Source organism: Arctopsyche grandis, chromosome 11 (assembly GCF_051622035.1).
Source record: "Arctopsyche grandis isolate Sample6627 chromosome 11, ASM5162203v2, whole genome shotgun sequence".
Lineage (NCBI taxonomy): Eukaryota > Metazoa > Arthropoda > Insecta > Trichoptera > Hydropsychidae > Arctopsyche > Arctopsyche grandis.
In genome coordinates, this window is record NC_135365.1 from 1,171,094 (window position 1) to 1,189,963 (window position 18,870).

Below are 18,870 nucleotides of genomic sequence, written 5' to 3' on the forward strand. Positions count from 1 at the left end.
GGTATGCTAGGCTTTGACTCACTATCTTCAAGAAGAATTATTGCTATTTCCAAATATTTCTTTGGAGTATTAAAGGGAAGAATCGACAACCCTTCGATTTTATTGGAATTTAAATTTTCGGCGCCTGAATGCGGTAGAGCTTTGCGTCATCATTTAATTTTTCAACTTATTCCTGCGAAAACGTCAGCTTTCAATAACTCGTCTCTTGTAAAGGCTATCCGGTTCCTTAATGTAATTGATGAGCATTTGGACCTGTTCAATTTTCATGTTGATGAGCTGGTTGAGTTCTTGAGATTCAACACGAGACTATTTGAATGAGATGAATGATTGGAATTTTATTGTTTTTATTTTGTTATTTTCTTTCGTTTGTTTTGTAAAACTAGTGTGACGCTTTGGGGCAACCTGTCAGGTCACACTGGTCATTTTATTGTTATTATTATTATAAATAATAAATTGAATTAAATTAAATAAAAATACTAGTATGCAATAGCTCTACCAGAACACTACGCTTTTACTACTCACTAAGTAATTTATTTTATTTATTTATTTATTTAATAGTTTTGGACCATTGTGGCGTTACAGGAAGGACCTAATACGCCACAATGACCTACATTTGAAAAGATATAAAAACAAGTAAACTGTAAATAAAGGAAAAAAGCAAAAGCAAAAAACATGGTAAAATAAAATAAAAAAAAGTAACAAAAGGAAAATAATACATCATTCAGAGAGAAAAAAAAATAACAAAAGTGTAAAAATTAAAAATAAAATCCATAAATCCGTTTCTTTCTTTACACTGAACAAAATTAAAATAGTATATAAAAATGTACAAAGGAGAAAGAAAAAGTAAAATAAAATAAAACAAAATATGAATAAAAATAAAATCACAGCGAGGCCCAAATGGAAGAGAGTAGTTTAAGATTCCACTCATTCATCACATTCAAATTAAGAAAGTAATGATGAGCGCAGGTTACCAGATAAATATGTTAAAATAATATCCGATAATCTACGCTCCCCAAGGTGGAAAATATCACATTCAGGGACAGCAGCAATGATTTCATTGAGAAGTCGAATAGCTCTTGGAATAGGAGCCATTCGAAAAAGAACTGTGCGAGCAGCAGGTACAACCATCAAATGATGATGTCTACCACGCACATAATTATTAGGGACATAAAGTCCCAACTGTTCCAGCAACAGCGGGCATGACGTATTACCACGCAATAGCTGGAGAACGAAACGAATTAACGAGAAGTTTCTCCGAAGTTCAAGGGAATTATACCCAAGCATGCCCAAAAGGAAAGGAGTAGGATAGAGATATGGGTAGTACCCATACTCTTTCTTATAAAGAAAACGAAGAAATGCTTTTTGCACTTTTTCTATAATAAGAGAGTAGTTTGCTTCATGCGGATTCCACACAATTGCATTATACTCTAGCTTACTTCTAACAAGCGAGCTGAAAAGCAAGCGAGAAGACAAGGGGTTGGAGAATAATCTAGCATATCTCAAGACAAATCCAAGTCGACGAAAGTAAACGTCAGCGATTATCTTGATGTGGTTGTGAAAGGTGAATTGAGGATCAAAAGTGATACCCAAGTCGACCATTGATTCCACGCGCTTCAACAATACGGATCCAAGTAATGTCATTTATTGAATAATTTGGGTTTAAGCGTCGTTTGATATATTTGCAATTTGCAAATTAGGTTATGTCCAAACTATAAACATTTGGAAAAGAAGACAATTTTGTATTTTTGCCGATACCTTTCAAAAACCGTCTACCATCTAAGTTGGAAGTACTGAATTGGGTTATTCTAAATTGAAAATTGTAGATTTACATAAATGAAAAATCAAACAGTTGAAAATGATATATATGATATACATATACATATATACATATACGTACGTAAGTTAGAGAGCCATGCGATATAATAGAATATAAATTTTGGCAGTCCCAAATGAAAACTTGTTGATCTGCATAAAATCTGATTGATCTGAATAAACGTTCATATTTGTGTAGTTAATACAACGGGAAGAGAAGAAAAAATAGAAAAGTCTGAAATAAGTTTTTATAATTCACAAATGACAGGAAATAATGAGAAAAAAGTTATCAAAGTATTGCATGTTTTTCAGATTTAATATCCAATGAGATGTTATGCGGATGCAATCACCAATTCCCATAAAATTGAATCAATAAATAAGAAAAGAATAGAGCGTTTGAAGTGCGTGAATTTGATGAAATGTAAATTTATCGACTGACATTAGATAAATTTCGTTCACAACAATTTGAAATTTAGATTTTTTATCTGTAAACATATAAGCAGGTTTATATATTATATTTTTAATTCGTCGCCGTAAATCTATGAGCGATAGCACATGAGGAAAAACTATCCAATTTGATAAATAAATAAATATAACGGTATATCTTTATGAATGTGTTATGCAAAATGTGCTAATTCTGAAAACATACAGATTAGAGAATTCAAACATTGCATTTTTGTGCAATACAATACCGTATGTATATCCACAATGGATTAAGTTCAGCTTCCTGGAATTGTCGAGTATAGATTTTCCACGGTGAAAATGTTGTATCGCGCATTTCCAGCCCGGTCGATGTCGTTAGTTTTCCCACGAACGGAAAGATACACGGAAGCGAAAGGAAAATGGATGAAAAACACACACAAACATAAAACACAGCTTAGGCGTGTTTTCCGGAAGGTATGTTGTATTATAGTTGCGAACGTGAAAGCATGGAAAACTTTTTGTCCTCGAACAAAAGCCTTACTAAAATGAAAAGTCTACGACTGGTGAATTTTTACAACCCCCTACTATTGTGTAGTTGTATGCAAATTGGTCGGCTTGGAGTAAGCGGTGTATGCGTGTTTGTGTCGAGTTTTATGGCCGTTTTTCGCAATTCCCGGTGGACCTCACTATGGCCTCGAATAATTAATCATTTTTTGGCCATTTCTAATTCATTAACACAATTTTAATTTAGCCTACATATATATTTTTTACAGTCTCGCCATAGTGACATTACAGACTGGCTCCAAGCCGTCACTATGCCTACACAAAAAGAAAAAAATATACAATAAGATATAAAATATACCATAATTAAAAACATATAGGATAAATATAAAATAGAACATACTACGATCTACAATCTATATATCTAGCATATATTTTATTTATTTATATTAAAATATATATATTTTTACCGTGGTTTCATTTTGGGATTGCCCCAAGGCGCCACCATATGTAAATTTATAATATTATTATAAATTCTAATAATGGTGACATATGAGGGTAGATGGCCTATTTGGTAGGAACCGTTTCCGCAATGAAATCAGACAAATTGGCAAACTCTGAGTCTGTTCAGCAACACTGGATCAGGGGTTGAGCCCGTGACCCTTCAGTTGATAGCATTAAACGTTAACCACTGAGATATGTTGCTATTTATATATTTTATTTTTATTTTTTTCATATTTCAATAATCAATAATCCACACTCGTCTAACAGATTGCTCCAAAGCGACAAGTGTGCTAGAAAGATTAAGAATTATTTAATAATTATTTTAACCGGTATAAACCCATTTATTAAACACGACATCTATGGTCGAATGATTAACAGCCACAAAAACCAGAGATCTATGGACAAATTTTGCATTATTTTTCTAATCAGTGAATATCGAGATGCTGAATAGCTCGAGATGGCATAGGGTTGCTAATTTGTAGCAACCGTTTCAATTAAATCAGACAAATTGGCAAAATCTGATGGGAAACGATTGAGCTGGGTCACATACATGCAAGGTCTGTTCAGCAACACTGGATCAGGGCTCAAACCCGTGACCCCTCAGTTGATAGCATTTAACGCTAACTACTGAGCTATGTTGCTGGTTATATACTTTATTTTTATTTTTTTCATATTTCAATAATCAATAACCCACACTCGTCTAACAGATTGTTCCAAAGCGACGAGTGTACTAGGAAGATTAAACAGTATTTAATAATTATTGAAACAGGTATAAACCCATTTATTAAACACGACATCTATGGTCGAATGATTAACAACCACAGAAATAAGAGATCTACGGACAAATTTTGCATTATTTTTCTAATCAGTGAAAATCGAGATGTTGAATAACTCGAGTTTTTGCGAAAGAGATGGGACAGGGTTGCCAATTTGTTGCAACCGTTTCAATGAAATTAGATAAATTGGCAAACTCTGATGACCTTGGAATCGCATATCCAAGGTCTGGCCAGCAGCTTGTTTCAACACAATTGAAAGCATCTTTAGGTAAACTTTTTTAGTGACGGATACGAAAATGGTGTAACGGAAATACATTTAAATGCAAAATTCACTCTCACCTTGCATCGCTATTGCCATTTTGTTTCTCCGTTGCTGCTCTCGACCATATTATTAAGTATTGTTCGCCACAGATAGTTTCACTTGTATCCTATATGAGACGATTCATCCAAAAATTGTGAAACAAAATACTTAACTCCGGCCCCCACTCTCGCCTCGCATCGTTTCCCTATAAAAATTTCATCAGCGGCGCATTTTATACACAAAAAACCACAGACTAAGTATACTCGTATAACGAGCAAATAAAATGAGCAATGATCCCGATTTAGTCTGAACGATTAAGTAAAGGTCGGTTCAAAGTTGCTAATCGGATCTCGATACTGACCCTACCAGTTACCAAACGACTTGATTGGAGTATGCGGTCTATGCGTGTCTGATTTAGCCGTTTTTCTCAGTCTCGAGCTATTTTTATTTTACTTATATACGCATAGCAAGTGAAAATGCGAACGATACACTTACGAGATGTAATCATATGTAAGCATTTATACATACTTACATGTATGCGAACGAGAAACACTTTCACACGGAAATTCTCACATCATCCGAGAGCATCAGCGTCAGCATCATCAACTCGCAGTTTAACACTTCTTCTAGTTAAAATAATCACCGTCAAAAGAAAACTTCCTATTATTTCACAAACAATGGCGGCGTTTCCAATTCCGTTCTAAAATATATATATGTATATATATATTATTTATTCAATTTAACCTTTAGTTCAAATTCAATTACGCTTCGTTATTGCGATGAAAGTTAATTAGCGAGTTTGATTGAATTATTACGGTTGTTAATAATTCAACACGTGTTTATTAATCGGAACAAAATTATGATGATCTGTACTTGGACTGCTAAAATTGTACAAACAAAGCGAAACTTGTTCATAGTTCCGTTCCGTTCGAAAGCCTTTTCAATAATACATACAATAAGTTTCACAATAGGTAATAAAAATGCGGTCAATATTATATGTGTAAGTATTTTCCAATAATAAATAAAATTATAAAATAAATTAAACGTCACGTCAAATTGATATGATTTTTAAGAGTCATGAACGAGTTTACACTTATTAGTTACTCGATATAATAAATATTCTCATCGTTGCGTGTTTATAAATTTTCAAAACTGTATTTGTACGACTTCAGCACGCGACTGGAGTATACGTAGACTATACATATATTTAATATAAAATAACTATGTCAAATAAGTACTTCAAACATCGACAGACTGACCTAAATATAATTGTACATATTATATATTCGACTTAGTTTGCCTTTGACGTAATTCTAGTTATTAACTTTAAGGTATATTCATATAAGCACAGCACGTACCGGCAACTGCACGCGACCAACAGTATTCTTTGGTACATTTTATATGGACACATTCATGGCTAACGTGGCGTAGACGTAACGGCAGTAGCCGACAAAATCTATTCATACTATACATCAGTACATGTCACCGTAACGTATCAATCAAAGCCGTTTTCTTTGACTTTACGTCATAGTAGCGAGTGCACGTGTACTAACGAAAGTGCGCATGCGCGTATTAATATTTGCGGAAACGTCATGTTGTGACAATATTGATTCAACGATACGACGCAAGCGATATTGCGCCGTATAGTCGCGCTCTGTAATGTATATTTGCTGTAACCAGCAGCATGGACTAGTGGTTAGCATATATTGCTATGGTCAGTGTGGTTGTGAGTTCGAGTAATACCGGTTACTGCTGGCCAGACCTTGGTTTGTAACCAGGTCGGTCGTTTCTAATCAGAGTTTGCTAATATTTCTGATTTACATTGAAACGATTCGTGTGAAATTGGCTTTCAGAGTTATTATGTTATATCTCAGGTTTCTCTCCATATGCATATGTCTCTGTGGATGTTTAGTGTATATACAATTTGTATTGTTACATGAAAATGTTATTGATCGTATTGTACACGATGTTTATTGATAGTATTGTATACAATGCTTGCAATGTCTGACCATAGATGTCATGTATGGTTTCGATTTATGTAATAATTATGTATTAATAATAAAAATATATAATTTGTTGTCTTAATCTGTTTGGCACACTCGTCACTTTGGAACAATCTTTTAGGTGAAGTATGCATGATTGATTGATGCCTATGCATGAATGAGCATCCATTGAAAATTGAACCTTAACTATCACCAATAAGACATTTTTAATATTATTTGCACTGATTAGTAAATAAATAGACGGCAATGGGCGGGTCAAGTAGCCAAAAGAATGGACGATAAATAGATGGAAGAAGCGCGCGAATTATACCCGAGAGAATATAAAAGGGTACAAGGAAGGCCACATGGGTGCCACATGTGTGGAACCAGTAGCGTGGACTAGTGGTCATCGTATTATGCATTCGAGCGGTTCGATTCCCACTAGTAGCTGTTGGTCAAACCTTGGTTTATGACTTGATTTTTATTGAAACGGTTCCTGTAAATTGGAATTTCCTTTTCAATCACTCTTGCAATCTCAAGTAATTCAGCGTCTTCAAGCTAATGATGAAATATGCATGATTAAGCCGATTTTGTCTTACACTCGGCCAAAATGTGTCTAAATGTGCTGATTCTATTCATACTATCAGTTTCTATGCAGTTTCTATTCATACTATCCAGTTAAGAATAAAAAAATCCGTTTGATGTGACCGACAACACCCCGGGTTAGCAAAAATCGTTGGATCACCCATACTAATACATGATATATTCTCAGTAACTGCGCATTACGGGGAAGTAAAAATAATAATTCTTTGATTTTTTTTCGATCTTAGTGCGTATCTTCGTAAGTCAAAACATCTTCGACAAACAAAAGTCGAGGATTACCTGTATGTGATTGTTGATGATCTAATTTTAGGTCAATCTCGAAAATTTATTTAAATTGTGCATGTTCTGTTTTAACTCTCAATATTTAATTTTAATTTTAATATAATGATTATAATTTTATTTTGATATAATAATAATAGTTTTAATTTTGATATTTAATTTCAATTTTTAAATTTAATTTTTATTTCGATATTTTGTACGCTACTGGTTTTTAAAGTTGGCTTGTGGGCCGTTCGTTGGCTTGGTGCGTACGCACCATAATACAGACGTTGAGATCATCACGTCGGTACGTGCAACGAGAGAAAAGAACAAACTGAGGACTTATCATATCTTAGTTGACTCAAAACATTTAAAACAAAAAATTGGGAATTGCTCACCAAACCAAATATCAATTTATAGAAATGTTTTCCTAGAAGGATTTAATTTTTTCGTGTTTTAAAAATGTTGACACAAATTTAATAAAACTTGTCAACCCAGTTTACCTGATCATTTAAAAATTAACAATCGTAGCATAGATACTATTCTGAATATAATATGACCAGCTCGATGCGAGTATTAATGAAAAGGAAAGTGCCTCTTTTCCCCTTCCGCTGTACATACATAAATGTATGTCACAGAATGTCTAAACAAGAAGAATATTCTTAATAACTATCTCATCAATATAATTCCTAATTTACGTAAACATTACTATTGCATCATACTTGTACAAAATGATGAAATATGCAACTGAAATGTTTCCCCCTACTTTGTTTCGGATGCAAACGATAAAAATGAGCCAAACGTGACTTAAATATAGACATGTCAAAAACAATACCAGTTTATGTGCTGTGAAATGTAATACACTAGAGAGATTTTCCACAGTCACGTAATACACTTAAGGAAAATACCAAACTTGACCCTTTTAACGTAAATGGAAATCTTAATAAAACATGTACTTAAATATTATTTTTCTGCAGAAACCGAACAACTATTTTTCAAATCAAAAAAGTCATAATTTTATTTTACGCATTGAAAACAAGAGTGTCGACCGTCTTTTTATGTTCCATTCCAACTATTATTCTAATGTTATTACTGCTCTTTGTATAATTATATGAGTCTCATTTCATTTCTTATGCACAACAACATGCTAACATGTAGTGAAAAAATATTTTTTGCAAATTATAAGACAATATTAATCGCTTTTTAATTGTACGTAGATTTGCATTCGCGACACGCGAACCGGTTGAAAATTAGTTTTAATTAAAATGTACACATAATTGTGATTATATTTTAATTGTACGCAACAAGTATACGTCATTTTAGACAGAATTATCGTTTAATTAAATTATTAAAGAAAGTTTGCTCGAACGAGGGCGTCTGAATCAATTTTTTTCATATATTATTAATTAGAATGACAGTAACGAATCGAAATGAGTTCAAATAATTCTCATATGTGTATGTACATACATACATATGTATGTATGTATGTATATGTCAAACTTAATTTGACCCATTAGTCATAAATTACATAGATCGTTGTACAAATATAATTTCTAGAAAGCTTAAAAGTTAAAAATTCAACAGAATAAATAAATAATTTCACTTTTGTGCAAATTTTTTTTTTTAATAATATTTGTATTATTGATTTTTTCCTATTGCAATTTATGTCTAGCATTGTTTATGAAATAAAATTCATTTATGTAGCATATAAAAAATCAACGAGTTTTTTTTATCAATCAAAGTACTATCATAAAAAATTGTATTTAATTGAAGGCAAATATTAAAGAAAAAGTTTCTTTTAAAATCGCACAATTTAAATAATTCTCATTCAAAACAGGGAAAAAAGGCACAATATTCCAAATGATTTTGTTCAAGACCAATAATTTTCAATTTATTTTTATATTAATCCCTTCTATAACAACGTCTTCCTGTATCATATTTCAAATATATTTATTTATTTAAGTTTAAGTTTGGACAGGAGAGAAATAAAAATATATACATATATACATACCGTCGCGGTTTCGGAAACCGGAACACTTGTGATTTTACGATTTTTGGGCAATAAAAATATTGTCCCTTTAGGTGTGTGGTTTTTAACGATCGGGTCTTTTACATATGATTTGAGTTCTACGATTTGAGTTCAGTTTAGTGTGAGCTGTTGAGGTTTACGGATCGAAATCATTGAAAATAAAAATACCATGCAAAAATACACTCAACTATCATTGGAGGAGAATATAAAAATCGCGACTTTTGCAGACTCTGGACATTTATTGCGATCAGTTTCTCAACAAATGGGACGTTCTGTATCTACTGTGTCAAGAATAATGAAAAATAAAAAATATTCTGGAACTTTTGCTCGTAAGAAGGGGACAGGACCGAAAAGATGCACATCCGAGAGACAAGATCACCTGATCAATTATCTTTACGGACACGGTTCAAAACTGCTGTAGAGATAAGAAAAGAGATCTCGGATCAATTTTCAATTGAAATTAGTGATGTAACCTTAAGAAGACGACTCAGATTTGCTAGACTATACGCTCGTAACCTGCGAAAAAACCATTTCATTTCATTGAGAAGTCGAATAGCTCTTGGAATAGGAGCCATTCAATAAAGAAATGTGCGAACAGGAGGTACAACCATCAAATGATGATGTCTACCACGCACATTAGTACAACCTGTTCCAACAACGACGGACATGACGTACTACCACGTAGAAGTTTCACTTATGGTGGTTGTGGATTTGTACGTGAGAGAAATAATAAAAGAAATCCAGGACATTTATTTGGACCATGCTTCTACTCTTCGCTTAATTAATAAAAAAAATGCTTATTTTACACTAATTGTTCAAACAAAGGTAACACCGTTGATGCGCAGTTTTTGAAACGATGTTCGCTTTTTATTTGTTTTATTTGTTTGCGTGCAACGCCAAACCTATAATTTTCACTTTAAAACCGCCAAAGTTGATATACCATCTCATGGTACTCTAGCATTGAAAGCAAAGGGGTGTAATACGGAGATAAAGTCAATCTTTTTCCCATTTGTATGGTGTGAACGAGGTCAGGCTCGGATAAACTGGATAGTGATCGGTACCACCTGGTCTGAAACGACCCTTGCGTTTTATTCGAGGGCACCGTACGCCCCTGTACTAGGCACTACCCCTAACCGCACACACATTTATAAATAAAACCCACGAACACATCAAAAAAAAAAAACCCTTTTGCACTTGTGATTTCGCTAAAAGCTCCCGCTGCACGACATCGCATCCGTCTTGGCCTTACCTCTCGAGGGTAATAATTTCAACAATTTCTTCGCAGATATCCTTGTATGGGGTTAATTTCCCGAGCCACAGGTATACTACTACGCTTTTCCGTGAAAAGTTTTACTCGAACACTTTGTTCGAGTCAGATGTCGTAAGATACGACATGGTTATTGGATGGATCACGCGATGATGATATTTATGCAACGTGATGGGTGTAGCTCGGGGATCGAAAGTAGCACTTAAAATGGTACCTTGTCGTTCATGTCAATATTTAAAGCTCGTGGTAACTTGAGACTTTTAAGGCTTTAATTTTTAATATTATACTAACAAACCGAACCAGCTGAATTTATATTTTAGATGCTCTAAATCTTTCTAAAAAGAAACGTAAAGAAGTGAAACTTTAAACAAGTTTGCGCGGGTGTGAGAAGTTTACACTTAAAAAATTCTGTGATATTTTGAGTTTGTAAAATGCACTAAAATGGCTTTTATCGATTTTTTTATAATAGATAGAAACTAGTGGATCAGTCAACTCAATAATGTGGGATTTAGTTTTATAGTTTAGATTCATACGTGCATTCTTCTATGCCCTAGAAGAGTGCATGTATGAGTTATTAGGTTGGCATGCATGAGTTGAAGAATGGTTGAGTTGTCATCTTGTAATGTGACTCGCGAGCGATGAGTTCACTGTGGCTCTCCGTCAAATAAACAATGTTATAAACCGGTCTCCGTGATGAGCCAGAATGTTAAATTACAGAAAACGCAAATATCGGAAGGCTAAGATCGAAAATCGAAAGATCTTAAGTCGAAAGATCAAAAAAAAGGGTGCATGGTAAACGGTACATACTCACTTAATTTGCGCGAGCAGGATACAACAGGAACAAAAGGAACAGGCTTTTCCTCCCGTATTAATGTGCGCGCGCAGAATTTAACATTCTGGCTCGTCACATAGACCCGTTATAAACCGCCTTGCGAGACTCATTACCAAAGATTGGCGGTCGAATTGTCGCCATAAAATAACAATAGACCTCTCCATTGTCCGAGAAAGCAGGAGAGCAAAAAAATGGTTGACACTAGGTATTGACAATAGTGAACCAGTTTTTTAGCCGTCGAGAACGACGCTCAGCGTGCTATTTTCCAGGAAAGAGGGTTGACTATTATCAACCCTATTGTCCTACAAAGCTACTATTGTCCTACAAACCCTCTTTCCTAGAAAATAGCACGCTGAGTGCCATGCTCTACTCATTACTAAAGCCCGGACCCAGAGCGCGCCGCTCATTGTTCAAATGTTGTAAATGCATTGTTAAAGGTTTGCCGAACCTTTTTTACAAAGCATTTACAACAATTGAACAATGAGCGGCGCGCTTTGGGTCTGCACTCTACTAATTACACACCACCGCCCATGTCTTCTGACTAGAGGTAGGACCGGAAGCGTGCTCTTTCCAGGAAACAGGGCGTTTTGGGTCTATTTTCCAGGAAATAGCAAACTACGAAAATAGAGTGCAAAAAAAAGATTCACCATAAAAACGAACAATAAACAAAGAACGGCGCAAACTTGGTCCGCTCTTTACTTCTGACAACCAGATCTTACAACACTGTGATCCTTTCATATTTTCATAGAGACATTCTTTTCAAATTTTTCAGAACTTTGAATTTCATATGAATTCAGAAGATTTAAGTTTTCTGATCGCCAAACTCTAGTTTATCTCAATCGTAATTTTAATAAACGGTGAATATTTGAGTAGTCAAATACACTCAATATTTGAGTGTATTTTCTTAAAATGTGTCATTGATGCCAAAAAAGTAACACATTTTGCGACTTGCACCTTTTTTTTTACTTTTAACAATCAATAATTAAAAGTAAATATGTTAAATGTAAAGTTCAGTCTATTTACGATGGCCCATCCCCACTCCTTGAAAAGGATGCGCAAAAGCAACGAACAGTACAAAATTCGACTGTGCGCATCTTTTTCGTTGAGCGTGGTTGGGCCGTCCATGTTTATGTAACAACCTTTATAATCGCACTTTACGACTTGTAAACAATAAACTAAAACCAATCGACGATAAAGTCACATATGTACTGCCATCAGTTAGTAATAAACAAGATAAAGTAATATCACCGTCAAGCACAAGATTCCTATTTATACTCCAAGTAGACAGTATAGTACTTTTAACCAAACAATCACTGTAACGTTTCTTCTAAATCAGAATAAACTGTAATTTATTATTGAAAACAAATACGTACAAGAAAAAACATAAATTATATAACGGGGAAATGGCAAAAAGAAAAATCGATAACTTAATAACCATTCGTCATTTTTGACGGACGCTCACACTGATTCACCGAGGAAAAATTACTTAGAGATCGTTTGCAAGATTTAACACCAAATCAATACCAATCCTTGACAACAATCTTAATTTGCGGAAGAGCCTTGACCGAAACAAACAAGTTAATTGCACCAATTTCCTCCATTTTCCTTCTTTCGTCAGATTGAAGCCTATTACGGGTATGTAATATTATGTATATGTATGTACTTTTATTTTCATTTATGACCTTTATTATAATATTTTGAGACGACACGTCATTACAAACGAATACAATGTACATACATACATACATACATAGGTACGTCCGCCGAATGAATTCTGAAGCAAAACACAATCTGCATAATAACAGTCCCATCATAAATAACTGTCGCAGCTCGAGTGGGTTCATCTCCGCAATAATGCGCAATTTTGTTTCACGCTTGATGGAGTGATACCTACCTACCTACTACCTTGTCGACAAATGATCCAATAAAAATGTAATCCATTAAAGCCAACGCGTGCCAAAAGCCCTCATCCAGGGTAAAAAGCGTAAGATCATTGCGTCATTCCCCCCCCCCCCCCCCGAATGGCCAGATGTCTTGATCCAGAGTTGCACTTCATTCAATTCGTGAACGTGGTAATGACTCTCGTTACGTACATATGTACGTATGTACGTCCTACATCCAATTTGCTACACAGAGTCTCAGTGGGTCACAATAAAGAAAGTGGTGCGCGATGCAAATCAGAAACCAAAACAATTTTTGTGATTGTTTAACACTTGTACGTGGGTCCAAATTTCAATCTGTGAGCTCAAATTATGTACGAGAACTATTAGCTTTTGAGATAAGTCGCTTCCTCGTGACAAAGTTTTTACTACCTGCCATGCAATGAATGCTAGTTCTCCTTGGCAACTGGAAAGAACAGAAACTACAATAGAACTGTTAGTGTTGGTATCATTATAGCAAATGAATAGTGGTAGAGGTACATAGTTTATTGTTCTTGATCCGTCGGCCTGCCAGCTCCGAAGGAAACACGGACCAAAACCGACTATAGTCCACCCATGACAATTAGGTAAAACGGACATGCTATCCCTTACACCCCATCTCGACCAATAGCATTTTGCACATACAATTTTCTATTGTCGGCACTAAATGCTATTGGTAGTGAGACGGTGTAAGAGACAGCAAGTACATTTTTCCTAAATGTCTTCCTACAGCGGACCAATTATAATATTTATACCAATTGGGTACTCTCCGCACAGAGAGATCATTGGTCGATGGATCGTGAAACCTTATTGGCTGTTGTATACAGCTTGTTCATACGTCGAGGCCTTTTTTGGCGCGAACGCGAGATCAGGTGATCAGCTATAGTAAACCAATAGTCGACAAGCACCAATAACCTAATCTCTACTTAGTATTATGTATATACTTGCATGTGCGCCAGCATAATGCATAGCATAGGATATCAAAATGGCACCAATTGCAAAGGTAATTCAACCCCCTAAATGAGATTTCTCAAGGTCGAAACCCAGAAATCGTTAGTTCAGTTTTCAAGAAAAAATTGAGAAATATATTCATGCATGTATATGTACATAAAAACAAGATTAGCTCGTTTAATAAATATGTACATACGATACGATACGGTATATAATAGCGCCCTAGGCAATTTCCTGACTGCCTACCCTATCACAACGACACTACTTTCAATTTATAACCATTCACTCCACTTACATACTGAGCAATCTTAAAATATTCATGAGAAAACAGCAAACGGCACACATTTTCTTCTCCCCAAATGTACATTAAACATAAAATATCGAGAAAATTGGAACATTCCAGGTCTCGATTCCAAGTTTTCACATTGACATTGTATTCGCTTGCAATTTAATTTAAATATTCACATTGTGCGTTCGTTACGTGATGCCATTTCATATATAAAATATCGATTTGTTTACATTGCCACAGGTATACGGGACATTGCCCTACATTGAAGTTTCGCTTCGGACGATGCTACGGCACCAACACCAGGGAAATTATGCAGGAGCTGACGACGAGAGGACTCATCAGGTCAGTCACTGTCACTCATCACATTAAAACAACACATTTCAAGTACTTAAACATACCAACTATTCCAGGAGACAGCCGTCGTACAGAGTGGAAGACTACGCACTGCACAAGCCCATACCAAAAGAAAGGGAGACCAGCATATACCCCGATAACTACAACGACATGGCCCACCGTGGCAAAAAGCACATCCTGGGTTACACTGGTTACATTCCCGGTCTGAATTTTCGATATGGTAAATCTTATGGAAAGGCAGCCGACGACAGCATGACTGAGTTCAGTGCCAAGCAATCGGAACTACGCAGAAGGAAGGAGGTTGACAAGAGATACACCAGGTCAAGGAGTGCACCTAAGATGGAGCCCATACATAACAGAGATGAAGTGAGGGCATCGCTAAGACAACACGAAAATAGGCATAAGTATAGAGGTAAAATGTCTTCCTCATACAACTCAATTATATTCCAGGTTAACTTATTGAACTTGAGTAAACTGTGGCAAACCCGAGGTACTGACCGTAAAACATTCACCCCCAAGCATTCACTTCCTCCCCGGCTGCCGAAATAAACAGTTGTGCATTACCAACACAGTCGTCTCACTCGCCCTATAAAACTATGTACATTTACATTTGGTGATTTTAAATGCCTCTACGTGAGCTGCATTGGCTTGATAGATAATTTACGACATTTGTTTGCCCTACTAGAATTTCAAATACCAAACCTTACCTATGACACGATATCTGTGTCGACTCACCGACACTATAATAGTGTGACTAAGATGGACTGTCGTCTTGAAAAGGTCTCTCTCGTTTAAAACCAGGTCTTCCAATAGTTAATATTCCAAAATGAACAAGATGACATCCAAATACAGTCTTTCAACCTCGAATCATACGAGCAATTTTATCTCAAGAGTACATATATAAATACATCTGTATGTAAATACTACATATGTGCTTCTCTTCTACATAACTTCCCATATTTTCGGTATTTTTCTTTTTCCCTTTTAACAATGCTCATTCATCTGACTACAGATACAATACAGAGCATAATAAATTAACAAAAGTGACCAATCTATACAGTATATGCATATTCTGATCAACTATTTTAACAAAGTATTTGAACTTTATTTTTCAAAAAAATTTACCGCACTTTCCACAATATACTGTTACGTACACCGCCGAGTAGGTACGATCGGATTAGGCCGAGTAGCATCCCAGAAACTGTGTGACCGTTATAATTGGTTTCAAGGATTATCTCTAGACTAAGTGCAAGTTGGCTAAACAATGGCCACCGAATTGGCCGCTATTGGTCGCTTCTCAGAACTGACCGATAGCGTGGGACTGAGTGTCGTGGGAATACATATCCGGGTACATGCCTAAACAATACGGAAGTAACCACCCTGAGCGACCTGTCCCTTATAAGGAGGTACTTAGACCATATCAGGACATTCTGGACGGAGTACTGCCAGTGCGTGTATCTCCATAATCATTAATAAATGCTGTGACACGACTTTGGCCTTTTACTTGGATCCTCCACCCACCCCTACGCAACAATACATTTACAGATTATTGTTATTTATTTTGTTTTTCAATTCAGATAATAACATCTCATCCGATTTTCCACCGATCGCCGGATACACGGGTCACATACCACGCGTGAAGGGTTCCGAAGCATCGCTCAGTCAGAGGTATCACTGTGCAGCTAAGAAGGGCTTGGAGCTGCTCCAGAAGGAGAAAGAAAGCAGGAAATCGTTGGACAAAGCAACCATGAACGTAGATCGCGTTCTGAGGGAAGCCGAAGGAAAATATACCTACGGAAGAGGATAACACACGGGGAAAAGGATGTTTTTCAGATATTAACATCCTTTTCAGTAAGATTAACTGTTTGTAGCTCACATGTGCCCTATATATATACATATGTAAATACATAGAATGTCAATTTTTTTATAATAACAGAAGTCTGTGAATATACTGGTAAAAGTTAACCTACTCCAACTGAAAGATATCATGATACGTTGGTTAGGTTATATTAAGGTCAATCAATGTAACCAAATGTGAAAAATATTAATTTGTTTTATTAAAGATTTCGACTTGTTTATAAATCTCCCTGTATACATATGTATAAAAATATTCTCACAATTTATTAGTTAAGCAACATCAAAATAATGCATTAATTTATGTTGCCAAAAATTGTCATGATGTGAAATTTAAACGTTTGTACATTTTTTTAATATTATATAATACTATAATAAATATAATAAATCAATTTTGTTAAAACATTAAAATATTACGTTCCTAAAAACAGAATATAAATCAATCAAAACTCTCATATTGTCGTAATCATTATTGTAATAGTTGACTATTTAGAGCAGTAAAGTGAGGATATTTATCATCTCAAAGTGTAATTTAAGCTAAATAAACATTATAGCATGTATAGCACCAATTTCTTGCTTCGTAAAACTCCCTTTCGACGAATGTAAATGCGAGTGAGTATCCACCACGTAATTCGGCACGTGTAAATATAACATAATAAAGTTTACAACAAACAATGTACAAACTTAGTAATACATTTTTAATGTTAGTATGCATTTTTATTACATACGTAATACACAATTTTATTTTTATATATTATATTAAAAAGTTGCTCATCAATATTTTTCCGGAAAATATTGTCAACGAAGCATACGTGTTGAAAATTATTGAAATATGTTCCATATTTTTGAAAATATGGATAATTTAAGCAATAATAAAATAGAGTAATTTTAAATAGGATAGTTAATGAGTATTATAAACATTGCAATATCGTTATAAAAACTAATTCGTAAATCGGATAGTCATGCAAGCGTCAATGCACTGACATACATATATACGTAGACATTTGAATAAAATATAATAGATAATATAAAATAATACACACGCAAATATTACACTATTTAGCGACCTTCGAATGTAAAGATATTATAAAAAGTGTTGTATTAGATACAAATATGTATTGCTCGTACAATAAAAATATTTTAAATAAAGATTTCTTTTTGAAAGTAGTTTTACTATATTCATATAAGTTATTCGTGTGATTGATTGTTTAATTATATTTATAGAGTATATCTTAAAATATCGATTTAAAAGTCAAAGCCTCATAATTTTTCGGTTGACTAATATATACATGTCGGCCGATGAAATAAATTTTCAACTTCAACTGCTTATCACAATTATTCTACACAAGGCAAGCGTTCCAGTTGTTGGCCAGTATATATGTATAGTTATTGGCCACTTGAATACACTAACACCAATTGACAGTCGTGAACGGGAGCACCAATGAAGACACAAACAGTTTTGAATAATGTCAAATGATAATATTTGATTTAACATTAAAATCCAAATAGCCAAAATATTGAATTATTTAAGAGTCTATCAAAAATCCTATTTTTCAGACTTTCGATTCTGTCGGAACATCTGTTACATATGGACTGTTTATTATATATATAAATCGATAATAATAAATAGCTGAGGCAGGCCTGATCTCAGAGATGTCAGTTCAGAAAGCATATCATAAATTGGAATGAAGCTTCCAGCTGATTACACTAAGCAACAAAAAATCACATTTTTTAGTTACCGGATCGGAGACTAATCAATATTTACTAAGTTCGACCCACCGAATTCAATCTAAAATCATTTAGGGCGAAAACACATAGCAAGGAACGTGGCACATGGTTTTTTTTAGATACTTTTAAACATGCGAAAAAATGTGACATGCCCAGCACACCCCCTGGAGTGTTTTCTGTAAAATTGTATCCTTGTATTTATCCTTGCTTGACAGTGATCGATAGCGGTGTATCCCATATTTGAAGAAATGTAGGAGAACCCCCACAGCGGGGAGCCAAGCACACGACGTGCCGTTCTTCCCTGTGTGATTTCGCCCTTACCGATCGCATTAGTAAATTTGGATACCAAAAATATTGAAACCCATCATATAAACATAATAAAATATTAAACTGGCCCAATAAATTCATAATAGCACGGGAAAAAGATGTGTAAAAAAATATGGGAACAATTTAAACGTCCATTTTGTAAAATAAATGTGCATTTAAA

General features: G+C 34.7%; 2 protein-coding genes across 2 annotated transcripts in view; both read left to right on the forward strand.

The window, feature by feature from the left end:
* LOC143919143 (ciliary microtubule inner protein 2B) overlaps nucleotides 1-16,880 on the forward strand; it is a 31,254-nt gene extending 14,374 nt beyond the window's left edge. Inside the window, exons 2-4 of the mRNA XM_077441338.1 lie at nucleotides 14,688-14,789; nucleotides 14,858-15,213; nucleotides 16,379-16,880. Coding sequence (XP_077297464.1) covers nucleotides 14,688-14,789; nucleotides 14,858-15,213; nucleotides 16,379-16,608 — 688 coding nt within the window. The 3' untranslated portion in view covers nucleotides 16,609-16,880. The remainder of the gene's footprint in view (nucleotides 1-14,687; nucleotides 14,790-14,857; nucleotides 15,214-16,378) is intronic.
* Nucleotides 1-18,870, forward strand: part of LOC143919146 (uncharacterized) — a 1,208,594-nt gene that overhangs the window by 484,310 nt on the left and 705,414 nt on the right. The gene's annotated exons all lie outside the window — the stretch shown is intronic.